Here is a 25,276-nt window from a genome sequence, read left to right as displayed (position 1 = left end):
CCTTTGGTGTAATTTATGCAGAATTACCCCCCCCCATACATTCTGGACCAAACACCTATGCTAATTGTTTGTGGTGTTAAAACTACCAACCTATAGAAGGGTTTGGCCTACCAGCCAGGTTGACACCTCTTAAATAATGAAGGGGTTAATAATCTCTTTTCAGAGCAGCAGTCACAAAGATCTGTCCCCGCTATAGGCTCACAAAGGATACCCAGCCTGCAGCTGCACGACTCTCTATACAATGTGTCTCTGGATCACTACCTCTCAGTCACCAGCTGTTTGCTAAAATCTGTAAGCAGGTTGTGCCTCCTCTGCGCTCTCTCATCTCTGCGCTCACAATGGAATGTCTCTGAATAAGCCTTAACCTATTGCCCCTCATGCACTTCTGGTTTTCTTCCACGTGACTCTTTAAATCTCTACCATCTTCAAGAGGTTATTCTTCCATTGCTTCTTTGCACAGCCTGTGCCCACTATTTTCCATAAGACCCTGAGGGGGGGGGGGGGATAATGTGAATGTCAGAGCTGCCTAGCAACCACGTTGCACACAATGCCCTTCGGTAGGGTTGGTTCCATGAAGTCAAAAATATAAATTGCACTCTTTAGTATGTTGAGCAAATAAACTCCTAGTAGATCTGTTATTCTATTCTATCATCAGAAGGTTTAATCATATAGAAAAAGTGCATAATCATGTAAGAAGCCTTTTTGGTTTCTATTGCAAAAAAACAATCACATGACAAATTAGTGTTCCCGTTAAAAGTTACCAAGGAGGCAAAGTTTTACTTGATTAAAGAATTAGTCTTGTGAACGGTTTGTATAGTCTAGGAATTATGTATCTGATACAGCCTTTAGTTACAAAATGAATAAGTTAGTCGAACGGAACCATTTATTATTGTTACTCCTGATTTGCCTCTAAAGTAACTACAAACAGTGCGTTAAAGATTGAAAGAAGCAATTTCTGCATCTTAAGAATCAGACGTTTTGTTACATTTGCTTAAATGTGTATAAATGTATTATTTTGTCCATTTGGAGTTGATACAATAACTTAAAATGTAGGGTACACTATGGATACTGCACCATAGTGTTAAGAAGCCAATTGGGGAGATCAGTAATCTGCCTTGTAAATGGCCCATTAGCAGCGTCACCTGCTGTTATGCGGCAGACCTGGACCTGGCACCCTAAGCCTAGTCAGTTTAGGTCGGAATACACCACTGCCTTAAGCCTGTTGTGACTAAACATCCAGAACTTTGTTCTAGACTGTTCTAGACTGTTGAATGCCCAAACCCTTCCCAGAAAGAATTCCTTAATCAAGTAAATTGTTGTCAATCTCTGTTCTTTGTGTGGTCAGAGGGAAGAATAACGATGGATTTACTAAGGTTTATTTGTGTAACATGCTAGAGAGTGCAATTCATATTTCAGCTAAACCTTTAACACTGCAAATACAAAAACACGCTCCTGCCATTAACCCTCATACACTCCTGCTTTCATTTAATCCACCAAACTGCCCGCATGCCCCATCAACCTACCCAGCACTCCCAAAGGTGCTTTTAAAAAATACTTTTTGGTCTTAGCCGATGAAATTTCAAACTGTACTGCATCTAAATCTGATGAGGACTTAAAAGCTCAGGTTATGCTTTCACAAGGATATCGATATTACCAGCAAGGCCAAGTAAACCTAAGCGTTTATGTCTTAGGGGGGATTACATTAACGTTATGCATGGGGATAAAACTGTGTTTAACTTTATAGTTCATCAAATAAAAATAATAGGTTGTTACAAGTGGATTTTAAACATGAATTTGAGACATTATAAAAGTTTGTGGCTTAGAGAAGTGTCCAATTTCTAGGAAATATGATCATTTTGGGTCAGTATTATAATGTTGGGGTTTTTCCCCTAAAGGTCATGTTTTTTTTATGATGGAGAGATTTGGGTCAAGAAAATACAAGAGACTAGGAAATCCAAATAATCAACTTTCTAAATTAAACGTAACAGCTTAATATAAACTATGAGTTAGATCTTTGGTAATCAATTATGACTATTATTTATTATGTCTTGTTCTTTAGTACTGGAGCTTATCCCATAATGATACATTTTAAATATTGGCTGACAAGGTACTGTTATTACAGCCTCCACTAGACTTTATAGAATATAACAGCTCGACCTGAGGTTAATAAAATATTTTTAGAACTTGGACACAGAATACAATTTTGCATATTATAAAATGTATATTTTTTCCCCTTTGCAGCATTAGAGCGATTAGATGTTTGAACACTTTACTATCATTACATGCAAGCTCTGTAGTTACAAAGCTATCAAAAAAAGATAAATAAAACTTTAAGCTATGAAAATATTTTTAAATACTTATTGTTTTTACTGTTTTAAAGGTAAACTCCAGCCAGTATATGATTGTACAACACTTACAGAAGGACAATGACCCAAAACATTCTGTGAAAGCAACCCTAGAGTGTTTTTTTTTTTAAATTGTAGCATAATCTGCATTGGCCGAGTCAATCACCTGATCTCAACCCGATGCAGCATGCATTTCACTTGCTGACAAAGGCAAAACTTAAGGCAGAAAGACCGATAAACAAACAACTAAAGACAGCTGCAGTAAAGGCCTGGCAGAGCATCACAAAGGAGGGGAACGCAGTGTTTGGTGATGTCCATGTGTTTCAGACTTCAAGCAGTCATTGCCTGCAAAGGATCCTCGTCAAATAATTAAAAATGAACATTTTATTTATGATCGTGTTCATTTCTCCAATTACATTTGAGCCCCTGAAATAAGGGAACTGTGTGTGAAAATGGTTACGATTCCTAAACGTTTCATACAATATTTCACGGCATTGTGGAAACCATTGTTCCAAAAACAGCAGGAGCATTGCCTGTTGATTGCTGTAGGTTCACCTTGTGAGCCTTATCGATATACTTAGTTTCTGTTAGGGCATAAGATGTCCGGATGCTGAAGTCCTTCCAGACATGCAGGAACACCAGAAAATGTAAGGGGGGGGGCATTTAGCCAGCTTGGTTCCGATTTAGACTACCTTAACTTGGTGGGCGAAGTCAAATACAAGACTCAAACTGCTACGCCTCCCCATAGGCTACAAAATACAAGTTGTGTTCTCAATATAACAATGTGACAAAAAATAACTTTCAATATTTGTTTACTTTTGTAAGTAACATTCCAGTTAACATCTACTGCAAACTGGAAATTCCTTTTGGTCATTATGATGTCACCTCAGCCTGGAGACGGCAGACGGCAGCCTGGTCTCTGAGCTGGACATCCCTGCGCTCCTGCCATGGAGAATCATCCAGCACCAAAACAGCAAAAATAAAACTTTCAAATTATTTTTGCAACTTTCTAGCACTTAAAGTTTCAATACGTTTATTAAGTTATTTCTCAATATGTCTCTCTATACTTCAGAGCATCTAAAAACCATAATGTTAGTTTTCCTTTTTGCAACTGCAATATCTGCTGAGATATTCACCAGCCAACAAGTGGCTTTAGGACCAGAGAACGTGTTTCTGTCTTTCTCTGGATAGCCCCAGGTTTGGAAAATGCTAATTCAGTTTATTTGACATTGATGGGGCCAGTTGAGGATGGAAAAAAATAGGTACTGGGATGTCCCTTTAATACCTAAAAGCCCACAGAGTCTTAATCCTTGTAAGCACACAGTATTTTCTCATTTTATCTGAATTGGATTAACTAAAACATATAGATACGCTATTGAAAGCGGACTTAAAGTGTTGTCACCAACAACATCAGACCGTGGAGATTTAAAAGGAGAACCTACCAAGAACTATGGAGGAGTGTTTTCTCCTCCCTGGATAAAGGTGGATTGTAAGGAGATGCTGCCCCAGAAAACCGTGTAAGTTTTTCAAAAGAGTTAAAAACTGCTTTCACTAACACCGCAAAAAGTAGTAAGGATCAGAACAATGAGCACTTGGCCAGTAGATTCCCGTTCCTAAAAAGGAAGATCCTCAGTATCGTTTCTGGATCACAGGCTATATTAGGCGACGTCCATTCTTTCTGAACATCAAGTGGGAGGATATAGAGAGTGACCGTTCATCTCCTTCATACATACCGGCCGACATATATAATATAACATATATACATATTGTGACAGTCATGTAGGATTGGTGGTGGAAGGGAGGTATGTTTCTCCTAGATTCCTTTCCTATGTGGAGTAACACCCGAGACTTCCACCTGCTAGGTGATTAATTACGTGAATTAGAGGGTGGATATAAAAGGGAAGCCAGGAGGGCGGGTAGCTCTCTGACTGAGGACACAGAAAGCCTGTCTGTGGAAGAGACCTGTGAGTAAAGGTTGCTGGACATATTATATTATATTATATTATGTTATGTTAAGTTGGCAGAGAGAAGCTCTCCAGCTGGTAGTGAGGGACATCCTATGTATAGTAAGTGCCGGACAGACAAGATGTTTCTTTTGTTACCGTTATATTTCTTTTGTCCCTGCAACCTTTCTAATAAACCTGACCCTGTGTCAGATTGCACGGATTTACTGCTGTGTGCCTGGTTTGAATGAAGACAGCGCTTGTCCCTTGACCTCAGCGAGGGGCGATCTCAGACCTACCTCACAATATATATAATCAATGGAATTTTAGGTAACTAAACAATAATATGTCCTACCTCCATTTCTTCATGCAAGGCCAATGGTGAATTATGCTTTCTAGAATAAACGGCTTCTGTAAAGTCAAGAAGTTCTCTAAAGATAGGCAGTGGAGCTTTGGGATCGCATGTTCTAAATCCACGGCAGGAATCATTGAATGATCCATATTCTGTCAGGAGAGAGAACATCCGTTAAATCGAATTACCGATATGCAGAAAAAGATGAAGCCAAAGCAAGTTTGTATCTTTCTTCTGTATGAAGGATGATGTCTGGTCCCTGATACTGGCTCAAACTTAATCTGTTACATGGTTGATCCTGGCTCAGGTTTCATCTGGTGCATGACAATGATCCCGCCTCATGCCCCTCTATGGCTGATGCCAGCCCCTGTCCTGACACATACTGTGAGCAGTGTCCATGCTGCTGGATGTGGATAACCCTCCCCAGCACATTATCCATGATCTGGACACCCAGGAGCAGCCTCATGTCACACGCCCACATGGCCTCCTACTTGCAACCCTTAACTGAGCTCCAGCACAGCGTGAGGGCCTTAAACTGACACCCATATGAGTACACGGCCCACCACCCTGGGACACTTCCCCCAAGCTCAGCGCATTCAGCTTCTCCTAGCCATAATCCACAGACCTCACACTCCCTGATTTTGGGCTAGTTAGAGGGAGATTGCGATCTCCCCAACGTGCCCTGCTGAGCGGCCACCACCATGGGCGTCTCCTACCCATACCACCGCAGTCAGCCACCACAAGCGCTGGTCTGGGTAGCAGGAACCCACGGGGGACCCGCTCAGGGGAGGTGGCCTCACCACTCACCCCCCCTTATACGCTACTGTTCTAGGGGCTCTGTGGTAAATCACATTGCTGGCAGCAATGTGATTCAACCACACAATACTGGTAGGAAGAGGAGCAGAATCCCGTTACGAGATAAATAGCTGACCGCTTGAGCCCATTTTGCTCTTACATAGTTGGCACTGCAAATCACGCAGAGCATGTGAGTGTTTGTTCCGCGTGAAGGTAATTGGTGAGGCTGTTTGGGGCAATTGACTGTCTCTTTTAATGTTACCTAGTAAACAGAACTCACTGTATATCTAAGAACACAAAGTCTGTAGTAAAACAGTTTTGTACAGCTGTCCAATTCATGGGGTATATGGATTAATGTTGGGTTTTAATGTCCAGATTACCTCAGAGTAACAGCTCCCTCTGCTGGAAGAGCAGGGAACATATACAATCTGCCATTTGGCCCAATACAAATCATGCTTTACCTAAAACTCAATGTATACCCCATTTTATGTTCTTTTATCCCACAGTAAAGCACTTGGATGAAGGGGTCTTTTAAGAATGTTTATATCACAAGACAAATGGACTTTGGATTGCATTTCCTTTAAAGATACATTTACCTTTCATTCTAGAAAATATACCTCCTGCTATTTGACTGCAACTTGTTGGACTCAAATAAATGAAGTGTTGCTAAACATTTCAGATGGCTGGGATGGAGCATTTTAAGGACTTTTTAGGTGTTTTTGTGACCTCAGGAAAAATAGGCAAACTGGGTCAAAGCAGTTCTTATCTGCCGCCAAATTCCATGTTTCTATGTTACATAAGTAGTTATGTAACCAAGTAACACATTGAGAACAAGAATGATATATTTTACTTACACGACGTAATTTATAAACCAATTTTCTGCGGTCTTTACACACATTCTTGTAACTTTAGGGCTGAAGAGCTGTGGAATACATTTATATGCGCCACACATTTTGAGGTAATAGAAAAGAGTGACATAGGGGAGGAAAGAGGGATGAGTAAGGATGGGGCCAAATGAGGGACTGTCCCTCCAAAGAGAGAAACCTGGGAGGTATCTTAGAACTATAGGCTGGCATGTGCGGTACCGACAACTTTTTCCTGTAGCTAACCGCACACACACGGTACTTCAGTCGCTAGTTATCCGCCTGATGTAGGAGAATAAGCGCACATGCGCACAATAAAGCCCGCTACAAGCGGCTTCACTGAATCTCTATCTAAACGCAAGCGCAGAGTTCAATTGGCCACTCGGTTTGCGCATGTACCTAGCTTTTGCGACCTGGTCAATGTACGCATGCGCAATCACCTCTTCGCTCGGGTTGTGCGAAGCAGGCCGCGCATGCGCATTGTCCCCGGTTGGTCGGCCGCCCGGCCCCGGGGAGAGTGTCGTCTCCATGGGAGGATGAAGGAGATGGTCGGAGGCTGCTGCGTGTGCTCGGATGAGAGGGGCTGGGCCGAGAACCCTCTGGTTTATTGTGACGGACACGGGTGCAATGTGGCCGTTCATCAAGGTAGGGTAACTGTTTTAGGAGGAGGGGCGAGTTCTGACAGGAGGGTGGGGGCTAACACTTAGCGGTGGGGTAATTAGCAGCGCAAAAGGTGCACTAAGGGAGTGCGGATGGTTCAGCTGTGTAACCGAGGGAGGTTCGACACGAGTTACAGCAGCAAGGGGTATAGTTGAAGGGTACGGGGCAAAGACAGAAGAGCTGGTGGTAGTATAACAGCTGGTGGGGTGGTCCTTATGGGAGGGGGTAATAAAACGGGGGACATAGAAGCGATTGTGCGGCTGTATTATGGGGTAAATGCAGGGTCTCCAGTGTAGGCACAGGAGGGAGGTGTGTTGCAGGGTATTATGGGGTAGATCCATTGTTAGTGGAGTGACAGGTGAGAGACAGATGAGAGAGTGACAGGTGAGTGACAGGTGCTGTTAGGTATTAGATGGTGGCTGAGAGGTGGATGTGTGTTGGCCGGTCGGTATGGGATGCTGCTTTGTCCGGTTGTACCTGTTTTGGGAATATTTGCCCCGAGGGGTCAGTTCTCCTGTAACAGGATGCGTTCATTGATGTTAATTGCAGGGCATGTCAGCCTTCAAGGAACACATGTGGATGTTTGTGTAAAGACATAAAGCATGTTCTTTTAAACTTTAAAGTATGTGTGCACCCATGTGTCTTTATCTGTGATGGTGTTTTTTTTTACATGTGTGCACACTACACGCAAAGGGTTAATATTCTGCAAGTAAATATTGGTAGAAATTTATGTAAATATTGTTGCGACAAACATCAGTCACGGTGAAATTTGATCTGAATTATCATCTGTACCCTCTGCAAGCATGATTATTGCAAAAAAATTTTAATAAGAAGAGAAGTTTCAGAAAAAGGGGGGAATGTGAGAAAATGTGCTTTACCAGAAAAGTAGTATGCACATGGTATAGACTGCCGGTGAAAGCTTTACAGCCAATCGCAGTAAAGGAATTGAAGGCCATTTGAGATGTTCGCAAAGCTTCTAAATAAGAGTAAAAGGGGATTCAGATTAGACGGGGCAATTGGTTCTGATCTGGGGTCACCACCTGTGTACGTAAATAAAGCTCATGTGACATTTGGACCAAAATAGAAAAGTTCTCTGATTCTTACGATTATTTCTGCTGCAGACGGCGTATAAAGACTTACGAAAATTAAACTCTCAAGCGTTTATAAAAAGTGCCGGATAAGACCCCAGAAACAAATAGCCAGAATTGTTGAATTTATTTATTTAGAAACAAAGAAACCTAGAATTTGATGGTAAATAAGAGCCCCTCGGCCCATTTTTCCCGCTGTAAATACTCGCAGTCCATGGTTTCATTTAGGTTAAGGATTTTCTTAATGCCTTTCCAATGCATGTTTAAATTTGTCTACCACCTCTGGTGAGAGGCTGTTTCACTTATCTACCACCCCTCGGTAAAGTAAAAGTTCCTTATATTGAACCTCTGACCCTCTATTTGTAGATGTCTCCTCGTGTTCTAATACAGAGCCCAGACTAAATATAAAGGACAGGACTGCATGGGGTTAAATAAAGGTAAGGCAGGTTAGGGTCAAAAGTTGACATAAACCCCCCAAAATAGGATGGAAGCTTCCGGTCGAGCTGCCCTCGTTTAGCGCTCGCGGGGGTCTCGGGTCTTGGGGGAGCCGAAGACAGAAGCATGGAGGAGCTTCTATTCAGGCGATAAGAGAATATTCATTTTAAATTCTAGTAGTTTGTCGTGGCTTTTATTGGGGTGAAAGTTGCCCTCTTGTAAGGGTGGAGTAGTTGGTTTAGTTGGCGGAGAGCTTGGGCTTCGTTCGTTTCACTCTGGGTTTGGGCTGCGTTACTATGGATACAATATGTTTGTTTATGTTCATAAGAAATAAGTTTATTTGTAAATATTATGTAAAGATAAATAAAAGTCCGCGGCCTGTTTACCCAAAGTTTGACTTGTTTGTGTTTTTCTTCCTCATTCTAATTCTATATTTCTGTTTGTCCTGCAAATCATTCACCGCTTCGCCTTCGTGAATTCATACAGAGCGGTGGCAGCCTTTTGTGGTCACGGGGGGTCGATCGTGTGTGTATCTGTGTGTGTATCTGTGTGTGTATCTGTGTGTGTATCTGTGTGTGTATCTGTGTGTGTATCTTTGTGTGTATCTGTGCCGTGTTCGTGTCAGGCACGGATGTGGTCTCTATGATTCAAATTGATAGAAGTGCAGATCGCAGGAAGCCAATGGGGGCGGAAATGTTTGTATAAATAAATATACAGCGTTGGGGGAGGGGAGACAGGTATATAGTTACCTATTTTTTGGGGGGGGGTTGTTTGTTAAAGGGACAGCCTGTCTCATACAGCTTCACCGACAAATATTTCATAATAAATGAATAATAGTAATAATAAAGGGAAAAAGGAGCGAGAGAAACCCAGCTTGTTAGAAAGAAGTTGGAGGGTGGGGAAGAGCCCCCGACGTACCCGAATCCCTCTATTATATGTGGATAAAAGTGACGTCAGGTTCATTAGACTGCATATGATGAGTGGAGTGTCCATTTAACTACCTTAACTAGCCATTATTAAGAGATAGCACACTAGGGTATCCCGAGCCGACTGGATGGAACATCCAACACAAGTGAATCCGTTTAGTTTTGCGGATCTGCAGGAGCTTTCTTGTTTGTGGCAATGTAGGGATGGAGACAGGCAGGCATTTTATTGAGGAGTAAGAACACTGTTGTCGCTTTTATTTGAACCGACTGGGCGTTTTGTTTGGGTAGGTCTCTGAAAGGCTGTTATCAGATAAATAAAACGTGTTGGGTAAGCCGTTGGACTTTTTACACGGCTTGGTGGTCAGAAAACCGTGGTTTCTGTCCGCGTGGCAACAAAGAATTAGAATGTTAAACGATCAGCGTCCTCCCCTTGGTTCCCAATGATTGCGCTGGATCTGAACATTGTCGCTGATTGATATATTTCATTAGACAGGGGCAGCCGGGCTATTCTTAGAGCAGAAGCTGCTGAGGGTGGACTCTTCAAAATGTAACGTTGCATCAAGGAAACTCTGAGGAACTATGAACGGGATACAATGTGTCATCGTTTAAAAAAAATGTTTTTGGGGAGGGGTGGTTTTCATTTTTTATCTTGTACTTGCATTGTGTGTGTGTGTGTGTGTATATATATATATATTTTTCTTTTTCTTTCTTACAATATGCTAATTAAAACCCATTGGCCTTATAACTTTTTCTATATAAACTATAGTTTGCAGACAAAATATGGTTTTAACTTCTTAACTTATGAGGCCAATCCCCAGTGAGTATCTCCTGCAGGTACAGCATACATTTCTTCTGTATAATGTATAGTTAAATGAAATCTTCAGTCTCCTTTAAATAAAAAGGATTAGGCGTTATTCAGAGCCAGCCCTTCTTGCTGGAGGAAAAAAATCATTAATATTATGGAAGTTATAAAGTCTCTTGCTAACGCGCCCTTTCGTGAATAGACCCTTATGGGCTTTCATGGAGAAGAGTCCTAACTATCTAGATATGTTAACGGGGGCCGATTGAATATGACTGATTCTCGTTTCACAGCTTTTGTTTTGAGTCGTATGCATTGTGCTAATGTTAGTCTCTCATTCCGAAAGGAGAAGTGTAGTTCATTGTGTGTAATGCTAGGATAGGGAAATGAACAACATAACAATAATCCACAATATTTAGAAAAGAATAAATAATGGGAAAATAATTTGTCTTTTGAAGACGAAATTTGTAAAAATGTAACAGGCGCGGTAAAGAAAAAGTGTGCGTTTTTACTGTATGGGTGTGGGGGTGCTGTTCAGGAGCTCTGTCCGTGGTACATCTAATCCACTGGGTCATTAAATCCCCACCAGCTCACTGATTATCAGCACCATTAACCCATACTGTCCAGAGTAAAGATACTGGAGCTTATTTAGTGACACCGCAACAATTATTGACTACATTGAATAATTACTAGAAAGATAGTTGTTATAATACATTTAAATATTATTTAACACAAATTCTGTACATCAAACACATTGGGAGAGACCTAAACACCGACGTATTGTTTTGTTTTCTGCTCCCGGTGAGATTATTACACTGGGAAGGTTTTGGTAACCTACCTATCTCATGTAATATCACTTTTAACCCTTGAACCCCTCTGCTTTCTTCCCCAAGAGTGCAACAGTGAATAGCGCTCCCACGATTCAAGTAACTATAATTCTTCCCTTTTCAACAGCCTGCTATGGGATTGTCCAGGTGCCCACAGGACCCTGGTTCTGCCGAAAATGCGAGTCCCAAGAGAGAGCCGCCAGGGTGGTGAGTATATGTCAGCATTCATGTAGGTGTGAGTCGTTTAAAAGTTTTATACATCGGTTTGAGATGAAAACATCCATTGCTGGGGAAAACCTGTGTCATTTTCTGATATCGGTGGTTCCAATAAGTGGTTTTATACAAAGTGTGTCTAGGAACGTTGAGGATTGGGCCATCAAATAACTGGCGACTTTCAGTTCTTCATGTAGATGTAATAGAAACTTTGATAGGTGCTAGAAGCGTGAACAAGGTTTGTATTAAAAACGCATGCGTGTGCCAGCTGTCACTGTTCATCTGTCAAGAGTATCATGCGTGATGTCATACAGAGCCGATACAAGTATTATAATATGCCATCGAAACTTAGTTAGAAATGCTTTGTGCTCTGCCTGGAGTTGTTTGAAATTTGACCTAAGCAGCCACCCAAATAATACCCGGCGGATTCTGTGCAAGCCTTGGAAGACGTAAAGAGCGGACTAAGAGAAGGAGGACGGGAAGATAAATGAAGTAAAAGTGGGTATTATAAAGAAAGAGAGGTTGGTGTTCAAGGGAGAGTGGCAGTTTCATCACTCGAAGGTCCAACCAAAGTGAGTTTCTTCTGCGGGAAGATCTTGGTCGGCCCTCTGTAATACATTGGTAAATCAGAGAGCCAGCTCTTACGGAGTTTATGCTGCTACTCTCCTGGCGAGTCTCCCTTTAGTGTGCCGGAGCAGTATCGTTTTTTTTGGTTGCCATTTTAATTGCTCTACATTTAAAACTGATGGAAATATATGTATCTTATATATCACCGCATATGTATCTGTGTAAAACAGGTATCCTTACTGCTTCAAATTGCTATTCTAGAACATTAAACCCGTAGACAAGCACCGGTACCTTGGCAAACTGTCAACCCGTCTCTGAGACGTCTTACTCCTTATTTCTGAATTAAATACTGTCTTAGCCTCTACTTTTTCTGCTGGAAGGTAAATCTACTTTTCCACATCCTCTTAGAGGAGAAGTTGGGGAATGATTAATGTGGTCTTTGGAGATAACATAATAAAAAATCCTTAAGCCCACCTATGTCAATATGGGCATCTCAGAAAAATTCAATACCTGCAGAGTTCTGTATTGTATTCTCTGTAGTCTATACTTCCCATGTGTATCGACAAACTCTGGGATATGTTTGTCAAAGCAAAACTTTACACACTTTAAAACAAATAATTTTGTATCAAAACTGAACTGCGTATTGAGAAATCAGTCACAATGTACCCTCTTCTGAGAATTCTCTGTACACTTCTGCAATCTGCACTTATAATCTGCTGATTAAATCTGCTCATATATTACTATAAGTATGTTATGTCTAATCTTTACGTTCTCCTGCTTACAGAGGTGTGACCTGTGTCCACATAAAGAGGGAGCACTGAAGAGAACAGACAACGGAGGTGAGCCGTGAGTCCATTCCAGGGAAAATTAAAATGAATGGAATGAAGGCTTGGAGTGTACTCGATAACACTTATTGTTCTATGAGTAATTTGCCATAATGTCGGTGTTACCTCCTGCTCTAGTCTACGTGTCCTCCTGCATTTTAGGTTGGGCCCATGTGGTGTGTGCTCTATATATTCCGGAAGTCCAGTTTGCCAATGTCTTAACCATGGAGCCCATTGTCCTGCAATATGTGCCCCATGATCGATACAACAAGGTACAAGCTATTGGAGTTCGCAGTCGATATCCTGCAGTATCTTGGCACACCGTTAACCCGTTTCTGCTGTTATAACGCCTGATGCTCTTGTCCCATCAGACATGCTATATATGCGAAGAACAGGGACGAGAAAGCAGAGCTGCATCTGGGGCCTGTATGACTTGTAATAGACACGGCTGCCGGCAAGCATTTCACGTGACATGGTGAGTGACAAGACAGAGGCATGTTGAAATCCCGCTATACAAAACTGGCAATTGGGGTATAAAGGGCCTGGGACAAGGAGGGCATGCAGATCCTCTGTGTTCTTAGGTAAGGGGCAAGCATGATCCTTCTCTCTCTCATGCCTCTGTATCACTGAGAGAAGAGGAGCACTAGGTTATGATGTCACATCTCAGTGCTCAGCCGCACTCAACAATCAAATAGAGGAAGTTGTAAGCTGCAGGGCAAGGTCTGTTTCATGACCTGAGACTATTTATCTCACTGACCTAACTATACATCATGGAAGGCAAACCTTGGCCATGCAGGACCTACATATTGCACAATTAGAGCTGTTAGGCTATAATGCAGAGCCTTTCATAATGTATGGTTAAATTGGTATGCTGACATGTTTTATCTCACTTTAACTCATGGGTTAGTAAATAAACGTATTTGTGGTTTTTGCACTTAATGGAGAGCTTTTATGCACAGAGGAGCATATGATTCTCTTGTAATGTTGCCCCTTTACTGTCACCGCAGTGCTCAGATGGCTGGACTTCTGTGTGAGGAAGAAGCTCAGGAGGTGGATAACGTCAAATACATAGGATATTGCAAGTACCATTTCAGCAAGATGGTGAGAGACCCACAGGTACCCTGCTTAATACCTCCAGGTATACTTTGCTTAATGCCAGTAGATCCCTTCTTCATACCTTAAGTGCTCCTTGCGTCATAGGCACAGGTACCCCAAACGTAATAACCCAATGTCCTTGGCCCTGCGTTATAACATCTTAAAATACTACTTCGGCCATGATAAATAGTGAAATAGCGAGGGCTATATATATATATATATATATATATATATATATGTATGTATGTATGTATGTATAATGACAGACACATTAAAGACATCCAGTTTAATACATATGATCTACGAAGATCGCGATGGGGGATCTGAGGAGACTCTTCCATGCGCGTACATGAAAAGTGCTCGCATTGATTTCAATGGAAGCTCGTTCCTGCCACCGATTCGCTGTTTAGAGCAGCCGATGAGACTTAATAAGGGTCACGAAAAAAAGTTTTATCTATGAAACTGTTGCGGAAATGTCAGGCAAGGTAACCACGCAGGAAACAATCCAGCTGTTTATTTAAGGAGGAAAAACAAATACATTATTTTTGCTTTTTTCTACTATTACTACAAGTTAGACATTAACCTGTGTTCTGATAACGTTGCTTGGAATGGGGATTGAATCGATATCTCCCAGTTTCAACATCAAAAGCAGCATTTATAAAACTTTGATCTGATATTTTTTTCATCTTTATCAATAAGAATATTTAGAGTACAACAAAAATAATGGTGTCAAGAGTGTTATTCATTAATGTGGTCAGATACAATGTAGGGGGTTTGATTCTTTTTTTAATCACCAAATTTGATTACTTTAAATTATCTTGTTTAGTTCCTAGAATGTTGGACCCCACTTTTCTTAGCTTCCATTATTCTCCTAGCTTTCATACTTCTGTGCGTCTTTTATCGCCCGGCTCACTGTCCCTTTACACTATTGTTGTTCTTTTTCCATAGAAGGTTACCCGTCTACCTTGTCCGTTCATCCCAGGCCGATGTAGCCGCTCTGAGTCCCCCTCTTTGGAGAAACCCACCCTGTACAGAGAGCGTCAGAAAAAGGTACGCGCTATGTTTGTGTTAGAATGCGGAGGAGGGCAGGGTTTTTTCTTTTTTTTTTTTTCATACTTCAGTATGCATTTCCTAGGACATTAGTCTGTAGCTTTAAAAGTATCCTATCCTAAATATAAATACCTAAGGCTGACTGCTGTCTTGCACCTTCATATATGTGTGTGTGTGTGTGTGTGTGTATATATATTATCAATATCATCTTGCACACACACACACACACACATATGTATATGTATATAGCATGTGTTGTAACAGCTGACTGTAGTAGGACATCATGTATTGCAGGTTATGCTTAAATGTATTATAAAAAAATATATAAAAATTTAATATATATTAAATGAAATATATTGGAAATATTATGCAAAATCAAGACACTTGGGATCATGTAGGACCAGTAACTGAAAATTCAACTTGTTAAAAGTTGATAGTGAACGGAGTGTAATAAACTAATAATAATTGGTGTTGCCTTTCCATGTCTTTAAGAGTCACAAGGACAGAGAACGAGTCAGGCACAGGAAGCACCGGGATTCACCTGGTCACCTGACAGGACATGCCCTTCTACCCGTCACAGCGGAGAAGGTATCTAAACCTCTGTCTTGCACTTTAACGCGTTGTTTTTTGCGTCTCTGGCGTTCGTTATTATTAGACTGATGCTTCCGCGCATGTATTCAGCGTTCTTTTCCTGGGCTTTTCACCCATTTCACACATTGCTGTTCCCATGCAGCAAGAGAGCAGAACAGAAAGCCCAGAGGTGCAGCGGTCAGAGCTGAAAGGAAAGAAACCATCGAGTCACAGGAGTCGCAAAACTGATAGTCGGAAAGGAGATGCTGGAGGAGCCCCACCTATAGGTACAGGTAGCAGACCGGCTTTATTACACACCTTTTCCTCTTGTATTCTCACACAATGCACAAATATCACATGATGAAACGTCCTGACGCTAACCCAGAGAGAAAGTCACCGTATTCTATCCACATTCGCAATTTTCTAACATCATTTTCTTCATAGAACATCAACTTTTTGTCATTTTTTTTACTTCTTTCATCATTTCTTCCTCCCAAGATTGCACCTTTCTCTCCACTCTCTTACCAGATGTCTCACTACAGGTAGCTCCTCTTCTCCTCCGGACCTGGTCAGCTTCCCCAAACTAGAGGAGCAGGAGGAAGAAGAGGGGGATGATGAAGAGGATGATGAAGATGAAGGTGGTGGACCTTCCAGAGCAACACCCCACTCGCCACCAGAGCTCACTTTCTCTAGCTTTGGTTCAATCATGCGTTTCTCTAGTGAGTCGGCACACAGCAAGCCGTGGGACCCTTCACCGGGGGATCGCCGACCTCAAAAGTGGTCAAGGGATGGAACGGAGGCCTCTCGGGAGAAGAAACACAAGGGTAGTAGGAAAAGCAGGCATGGCCCAGGGCGGCCAAAAGGCAGTAAGAATAATCCACCTCACAGCACTGCATCCACCACCCTGCCTCTGCCAACCCGGCATTATACACATTCTTCCACCATGCTTTGTACCAGTCTGGAGTCCCCCTTGCTTTCTTCAGGTAAAAATGACTGGGTTTTATAAAATCTCTATGCAAGTTTCCTGAGGTCTACACATTTAAATTGCCATCCTTCAAGTGTAGAGTCGCATAAGCTTACAGGCCTCAATGGACTCTTCCTCACATGGAATTGACCTCTGTGGTCTCAAAAATACTCCCTTTTCCCTCTTGGCCCGATAACCCTTTATTAAAGACTGCATACTCTGTTTGCCAGTACTTGCTATGTCCGTTTGGTTTGGTGGTGTACACCTACTGTGCACTGCAGGTATACTTTTGGCTTTGACCTTGTAATTGTATAGATCTTTACAGGTAATTTTGTTTCTTCCTGCAGTACTGTTGTATTGTGTTTTTCTTCCTCAGGTATATACACCAGTAATAAAGACCCCATCTCTTTGAGAACAGCTTGCAGTACCCCACTTCCCTCCAGCCTTCTGTCTCACCAGAGCTCCATCCCGCCATACAGTAGGACCGGCACTATCCCCCCCTCCTCCAGCGCTTCCACCACGCAGGTCAGAGCTGGGGGCAGAAAAGTGCTGTTTTCATCACGGGTTAAGTGTTATTGGCGTAGTAGCCTGTGTGTGATTGAGGGGTCTCATCACTAAAGGTTAATGTTGCTGTGAGCTTACAGATAAGTAGAGCTAAAATACTAAACGTTTGCGAGTTTGAGTAAACTAATTAACTTGAATTTTAATGAACTTCTAATTGAATGCAACAGCGGCTAAGCTGCGGGGCGGTAGTGGGCAGTTTAATGCTGCTGTACTAAATGGGACGAGTGTCTAGGTTTATATTTAAGTACAGAGTAGCCGGCATGTAGTCTTTGCAGATAATTTTGTTTGCTTTCTCTTTATTTCCCCTGCCTCGATATACTCCTCTTTTCTGCCCCTCTCTGTCTCCCCCTTGCAGGTATTCTCACTGACCGGCTCAACATTCAGTATCCCCTCATCTCATATTTTTGGAAGCTCCTTGTCGATGCCTCCTCTTCTCAGCCAGGCTGAGAATAGTCGTACAGGTAACCTGAGACTTATATATATATATTATATTTATGACAAAGGTTACGCACATGCTTATATGCTTTGTAGTGAGCAGGATACATAAGATTGAATATAGCAAGGTTGGCGGACCAGCACATGACCACCGAGAGACTTATACGTTGTACATGAAAATAATGGTGCCTTACACCTATCATGCTATGTGTTCCAGTAATGTGTGCCCCCTATAGTACAGAAGGTGGTCTATAGCACTTATTTTACTCTTACATAGATGGGGCTTTATTGCTCTGCCAGCAGGGAACGATTTGCTTTTTCAAGGACTATTGGGATGAGTTTTAAGCTTCAGGCCACTCAAGTCTCTTCCTCTAGAGCGTCTCTGAGTTTTGTTAGGTATGTTTGCATTAAACAGAAGAGGGAGTGGTGCATTCGTACATTTGCAGATTTTAACTATATGCTGCAGTGCAAGTTCAGTTGAACCCAATTAAATATCTATCACAAGTGCTCTAGGACACCAGCTTTATATCAGTTTACCTGTCCTAGGTAAATGATTAATCCATAAAACACCGGGTAGGATTTCACCCTAGTGTACCTGGTTTCACATATATCCTCGCATGGATCCGAGGGCTTGGTTTAATAGAAGTGATTATTTATTATACGTGGACAGAGACATCCTGGTATAATTCAAGGAGCCTTGCTGACGGCACCACCCTTAAACTTGTTTGAGTCACAGTGGTAAACTGTATACGAAGATAAAACGGATTGAGATCTCACATATATTCACCCCCTCGACGAAGAGAAACAATATAATAACGCTGGCTTCCTCCCCTTATCCAGAGCCCGAGCTGGAAGATTGCAGTTTTGTATGCAGAGGCAGCTCCCCCCGAGAAAGCCTTTCCTCAATGTAAGTCTTCAGGACGGAGAGATAAGACCAGTGGATTTATGTTAAGACTGGAATAACTATTTGTGAGAGATGGCAGAGGAAGGCATAAGGGAAGCGTTTGCAGAAGGACGTATCAGTCATGACTGTGAGACATGGTAAATAGTGTGTGTAGATTGAGGAGGTTATGGAAATGGGTGGTGGACAAACTGCCGATGTTTTGTAGGTAGCTGTGTGTATGTTTAAGTGAGGGAATGGATGGTAGAGGCTCTATGTGATGCACAGGGGCTGTGTGGAGACAAGGGTTGAGCAGGAGAATGACGGGAATTGTTAATAATCTGCGTTTGATCTCACACTCTTGCTCTTTGGTCTCAGGTCACCAATCAGCAGTCTGCCCCCGTTATTTGATCCGAGTGGTTCCTGCAGTCAGAATGAGAGTGTTCCTCATGTCACAGCCAACCTTGAACAACTGCTGGACAAGCATGGAGAAGCAGGGGTTAACAGTAAGACACGGGTTTGGGCCAAGGGACCAAGTGATTAGCAGTGAGGCCTGGACAAGAACCAAGGCCAAGGTAGCAGGAGATGCAGTGGAAAGAGAAAGCTAATTAAGAAACTGCTCAGCGTGTATTCTTTCTGTATGTTTCTGGGTTATATTGTGACTTGGCACGCTGGTGTTCATGCATTTTGACGCCATTGTGGTGAGTTCCCTAAGATCTGAGTTTTAGGATCAGAGTTAAAGTGAGTTGCCATGCTGCTGAGATTTAAGTGAATGCCCAAGGTGACATTTATCATGTTTAGGGCCAAATCTGTGGATATTAGTGATGTGTAGCTTCGTAGGACATGATGATCTGTAACACCGTGTGCCTCTCGTATTACGGTGGTCAACGTGTTCTGTTTATGTGCCTCTGCCATTGTGAACCTGCCGCTCTGCGTGAGTGCAGCTTTCTGGTGTTCATTGGCAGATAAGACTTTGTGTTATTATATACTTTGGTATGCCATGTTTTATTTCTCCGTTGTGCCTCTTATGATGACTCTATGATTGTTTCACAGTTGTAGACATGCTTCAGGCCCTGCACTCCCTACAGAAGGAAAACCGCTCCCTGCAGGACCAGATAATGACCCTTACGGCTCGCAAGGAGAAGCTGCAGCTGCTGAACGTTCAGTTGTCTTGTCCATTTCCCCCAACCCATTCACAGCCCAGTGCTGCCCAAGGTGAGAACCTCGGCAAGATCCTTTCTTTCCCTCCCTTCAGCCTCATCTGCTTATCCCTTCGTTTTGTTTTTTTAATCTGGGTGTGTAAATTGCTGTTCTTCTCTGTAGTCTTTAGCTTTCTTTTCTTGGCGTTCCTCACTCTTCTTTCTCCCTCTCTGTGCAGTGGGCTCCCAGGAATCTTTCAGCAGCAAGAGTCCTAATTCCAAGAGCAGCTTCCGTATTGAGAACTCTTTGTCTTCAGAGGTGAGGCAGGTCTGGGGCAATCAATCTGCACTATTAGTAAGAGGACTTGTCCAGTCTTAACCTTGCATGTTTCCCTCCCCATGTATACTTTACCTACCTCCTCTTTATAATTCTGCTATTACCTTATTTTCCCTTTTACCCCCGTTGTTCCGCTGATATACAGAGTTCATTATGTTCTTTGTTTGGCACAGGACACACACTCTGGCTTTCCCAGCAGAAGTAGTTCTTGTCTGTCATTACATAGCACTCCCCCACCAGGCCCTGCGTCGCAGACAGGACCGTCCCTTCCGTCAATGGCAGCAGAGCAGCTAATTAATGGATTGGCACGAGCCACTGCTCCTGGTGGCCCTCCCGCACTAGCTACTATGCCTTTGCTGGGGGCTTTGTCAGGGAGCCCTAGACCGCTGTCATTGAATGGTATTCTGGGAAGCCTCAATGGAGGCCTACAGGGGACGACAGGACAGTCCCAGAATCCTCTGCACAGTGGTACCGGAAGCACACAGTTGCCAGCCAGGTGAGAAATATGGAATATTGAATCGTTTAACACATTTTAACAACTATTTTCCTCTGTCTCGTTTAACTACCTCAACTTTTTGCCCATGCAGTGTCTCGCCCATGAACACCCTGTCAGAACAGCAGCGCCATCTTGTTCAGCAGCTGCAGCAGATCGCCTCCACGCATCTCTCTGCGGTAAGAGATACCCATTATCTAGATGTTATGCTTATTCTGTCACCAACATCTGGTGGTTTAGCACTGTGTATTATATGTCAACTTTCCATGTTTTTTTTAATTTTCTGTCCCTTCAACCGAGGACACTTTAGGGTGATTATTACCTTGAGCATTTGAAGAACACTTTAGGCTTCTGATGCTTCAATGTCTTAAAAAAGACTGATAGACCCAATAAACCAAGCCGTGTAATTAAATGCAAGGATTTATTAGAAAGTTTGCTTTAAAAAATATTAATTGAACAACGATAAAGTTAAGAAATGTTACAGTCTAATCAAGCCTGGTCAACGTGTCCTTTGTCTCCTTAGGATCAGCAGAATATACTGTACCAGCTAGTTCAGCAAATCCAACAGCGCCGGGATTTGCAGCAACTAATAACATCACCGCCTGCTCCCCCCCTGCTTCCAGTGACATCAGCGTGCAGCTCCATGGCATCATCACCTGCCCCTCCCATCCTTACAGCACAGACCCCCACTTTTATGGCGACACAAGGGGAGGGGACATTACAGAAAACCACAGTGAGTGTTTGGAGAGGCTAGGAGGCCATATTGATGTGGGAATCGATTTCTTCCTCTGTTTCCTTATTCCAATCTTATCGGCTTCCCCATTGCTTTTTCTTTCTATCACAACCCGATATCATATATATATATATATATATATATATATATATATATAGAGATATAATATATAGATATAATATATAGATATAATATATATATATATTAATATATAATATATATATATATATTAATATATATATATATATATATTAATATATAATATATATATATATATATTAATATATATATATATATATATATTAATATATAATATATATATATATATATTAATATATAATATATATATATATATATTAATATATAATATATATATATATATATATATTAATATATAATATATATATATTAATATATATATATTAATATATAATATATATATATATATATATATATATTATGGTGGACAAACTGCCCATGTTTTGTAGGTAGCTGAGTGTATGTTTAAGTGAGGGATATATATAGTGACACAGCGCGCGTCCTGATTGGTCTCTTTTGCGCAAACTAACCAATCAGAGAAAACTGATAGATTAGTTAGTACAAAGAGAGACCAATCAGGACGGACCACCCTTTGCCTTCAAAACAGCCTCAGTGCGTCATTTGCACAGCACTGTATCTCCGATATGGCCAGTTACAGATTTCTCTTGTTTTGTAGAGGGGGAGCGAGAAGACCCCCACAAGCCATGACAAGGGATAAGCTAAACACCTGGTGGACTTTCGCTACTGAAGTGAGAAGATAAAACATTCGGGGGGTTGGACCAGAAAAGGAGAAAAACCCAGGAAAGAACATGACACTGCGTGTTCATCCCAGTCAAGGCCTAGCACACGCTTCATAGATACTGTAGACTGTGTATGGTTTTTCCCACCAGTAGCCAACATGTCAGCATGTATGGATATTATCATGTGTATGTTAACTCCATGTCATTATCCCATATAGTTGTATATAGCGTACTCTGGGTTGTTGTACTAGGTTTGCCTTGCATGAGACAAGTGTTTTTCTATAGTGGAGAACACTTGGTGTCCACTTTAAAAATACCATCTGTATATATTTTATGTGTGTAATATTTGTGTATACATATGTTACATCTGATTTAGATGTTCATTTAATGGCCAAGAAGGGCTGCTAACATTAGTCAGATGGCTTCTGTTTAGAATGATGCCTCTTCACTATGAGTGTTGGCAAGTTCACGTTTGTTTTTGTGGAACGTGGTTACAAGCATGGATTGTGATGGCACAACATTTTTTGCTTTTTTTTTCCCTTTCCACCTACAGATTTGTGCCAGTTTTCCACTAGGTTTTTGGTATTTGCACTGTGATGCCGTAGCACCACCACCATTGTCCTACCTTCCATACCTTGTTATGTAGCAGCCTCTGAATTAGTGTTGGCTTGGCTAATAGGCGCACGAAAGCCCCGTTATAACTCAGATGCCAGGAGCTCTGACCATGTTGGTAACGCCAGGTGATTTTTAAACATGCACACGTTGTGTGTCTGGCCTCTCGCCTGTTATCCCTTTGGGATCTGAGCCAACCCCTTCAACTAAATGAATATCTTCGCACTTTGGAAGTAGAACTTTGTGCCCCTGCGCCCTGGATTCCATAACTTCTACCCCCAGCCGATTTCCGTTCTCTGGAGCCAGGGGCGAAGCCTGAAGCACCTTTTGATACGTAGTATCAGTCTGCGTGAAGGATAAGCACCTCCACGTTATGCTCTCTGTTGCACTGTCCTTGAGGTTCAACATGTACATGAGACCCATATTAGATATATATTTTTCTCTTACGTTTCCATGTTTGAATTGTTGGTTTCTATACAGAGAGCGATAAATGTAGCTGTTTATATTGTGAATCCATTAGCACATGACGTAGACTTGTGTTCCTTTTGTATCTGTGGGCTAAATAGGTAGGATTGCTTTGAATCGAATTTAGGAAGACTTGGTTTTTCTTATTTGATTCTACAATATAGGCCCCAGTATTTTGCACCTTCCAGAAGTCGCTTCTTGCGTCTGAATGACTGTTTTGTACAGAAAAGTCTGTTTTAGCTTCATTAATGCCTGAGGAAGGGACCCAACAACTTGGTCTGGAAAGCTCGCAATTAAACTCTCAGTTAGCCAATAAATGGTATCCTTTTAACTATACTTTTCTCCTGTTTTGTATAGAGGAAGTATCGTATTCTAGTTTAGCTTTTAAGTGCTGCAAATTCTACAGTCCTTTCTATTTGTAACATAAACGCCCAAACCCAAAATCCCTCTTAAACTATCCATTCTAGAGGGACGCGTAGCGCACAAAAACAGATTCATCGCCTGCTGTTTCTCAGTTGACTACAGAAAACCTCTAATTTGGAAACTAAAATCTATGGAGCGACGTAACTTCCAAGCATTATTTATAACTGGTGAACATTATGCATTTTAATTAAGCATTTGAGAGGTACCCATACAGATTTGATGGCCGGAAATCACCCACCATGGTGGTACATCCATCAGATTTTTGTGATGAATTTGTGGAGTAATTGGGGCATAGAGTGAGTCGGTGATACGCGGTTCTGATGAGTGTGAGGGAGGAGGAGGAAACTTTGTTCTTAGCCTTCCACACACTGATCACAATCTGATCTCTGGCTGATAGCAGACATGATAATTAATACAAACCCATTAATGTACAAAACCCCGTTTCTCCAATCTCCGCAACTCGTTTTACCAAACCTCTTTAGTTATATTTTTAGCACAGCATTCGAAGTAGCTTTGCAAAAGATACTAACATTCCCTGGTAATTGGGATTAGGTACCAATGTTGGAGTACTATAGACTGTATATAGAGTTTCCCTCATTTGTTGGATTTGGGAACGGTGTAGCTATTATTTTAGTCCGTCCCTACATAAAAGGTTACGGGGATGTCCACGCCAGACAGCCGGTTGGATATATAACTGCTTCGTTAGTCCCTGCCCCAGATAAGGAAAACTGTTGGGTCTGACCTTTTATTTTTTAATTCGTAAACAAAGCTCTGTGGCTTCAATGTCTAAGTGATAGAAGATGTCTTCAAAGGGATTATTATTTGCTTTAGCTCTCAGGTCACCACAATAGCGTCACCACTTTTTAACGCAATATCTGCTTGTATACCTGCTATATATCTTTAAACTGCTTTTCCGTCCGATGAAGTCGGTGCAGACTTGCCCCTTCTTATTGCCCTGCTTGGTATCCTGTTTTAAGAATTCAGTGTTGGGTTTTGGAGTAGATAGTTCTCGTTAACTCTATTTGTTCTTTTCTCCATCATACATGTAGGTTTAATGTCCAGGTAGGTAGACATTCACGGGATTGATTAGCAACAAACCCGTCCTGAGAGTTGGATGATGTCCTAAACTAGAATTCTGTTGGGGTTGCTTTACTCACCCTGTGATGCTCTTATAACAGCACCCGGTGTAAATCACAGTGTAATATACATGATAGCAGCGTTATTTGCAGCCACTGTGCACGTGGGTTAGTTTCTCGGGCTCGTGGAAACATTCGCCCTGCAGCCTTTAATGGCAGACGAGATGGGGCCGAATGGTTCTTATCTGCTATGTTATGTAGGAGCCGAGCAAATAATAGATGCCGATTAAGATACCTTCTTTAGTCTCATTTTTAGGAAATATTAACTGGGCGCCAGTGACTTAGTCACTTAGAGAGAGGGAGAGTGTAGGCTTCCATGTTACCTACGATTTTTCTTTTAAAAGGTAAGTGGAATCGTCCATAGCAGGGCTAACAGACTATTGCCTTGATGTAAGAAAGGGGTCGCAATGCACTGAATGGTGTTTTATTGGAAGCTGGACTCTCGCTCTGCCGATGTACTAGTAATGGAAAATGCCAGCATTGTATTACTTGCATCAGTTAAAGTCTCTGCCACTCTTCTAGTATGTATGTATGCGCGTGTGTGTGTGTGTGTGTGTGTGTGTGTGTGTAATTACCTTTCAAAAGTTTGGGGTCACTTAGATGTTTTCATAGAAAACAAGGACATTTAGCCATCCTAACATAATTGCAAAAGGGCTTTCTAACGATCATTTAGTCTTTTAAACTTGGATTAGCAACACACAAAGTGCATTCGGAACACAGCAGTGATAAAGGCCTCTGTGCTCCTATGAAGATATTCCAGCTTCACTAATCATTTACAATGTCTGCGCTGTATTTCTGATACATTTTCTGCTACCTATCAGAAAACAAGGAAATTTCTACGTGACCTCAAATTTTATATATATATATATATATATGTGTGTGTGTGTGTGTGTGTGTGTGTACATATATATATATATATATATATATATATATATATATATATATATATATATATATATATATA

The 25,276-nt window shown here is 41.7% G+C and overlaps 1 protein-coding gene across 2 annotated transcripts; it reads left to right on the top strand.

The window, feature by feature from the left end:
• Positions 1-6,762: 6,762 nt before the first annotated feature.
• Positions 6,763-23,282, top strand: MLLT6 (MLLT6, PHD finger containing). Of its 2 annotated transcripts, none has more exons than XM_053453838.1 (20): positions 6,763-6,943; positions 11,161-11,240; positions 12,598-12,652; positions 12,800-12,909; positions 13,009-13,112; positions 13,645-13,753; positions 14,681-14,782; positions 15,275-15,370; positions 15,516-15,639; positions 15,895-16,335; positions 16,693-16,841; positions 17,236-17,341; positions 18,156-18,222; positions 18,574-18,701; positions 19,249-19,410; positions 19,574-19,653; positions 19,845-20,167; positions 20,259-20,343; positions 20,688-20,897; positions 21,613-23,282. In XM_053453838.1, exons 1-20 carry the CDS (start codon positions 6,772-6,774, stop codon positions 21,652-21,654), a joined length of 2,745 nt encoding a protein of 914 aa, XP_053309813.1. In that variant the 5' UTR covers positions 6,763-6,771; the 3' UTR covers positions 21,655-23,282. The 2 variants fall into 2 exon arrangements, with proteins under 2 accessions (XP_053309813.1, XP_053309812.1); XM_053453837.1 differs by having other exon boundaries at positions 15,516-15,645.
• The last annotated feature ends 1,994 nt before the right edge of the window (positions 23,283-25,276 follow it).

This window comes from Spea bombifrons, chromosome 13 (assembly GCF_027358695.1).
Source record: "Spea bombifrons isolate aSpeBom1 chromosome 13, aSpeBom1.2.pri, whole genome shotgun sequence".
Taxonomy (NCBI): domain Eukaryota; kingdom Metazoa; phylum Chordata; class Amphibia; order Anura; family Pelobatidae; genus Spea; species Spea bombifrons.
The sequence above is the reverse complement of the archived record's forward strand: the minus strand, read 5'-3'. Positions and strand labels throughout refer to the sequence as shown.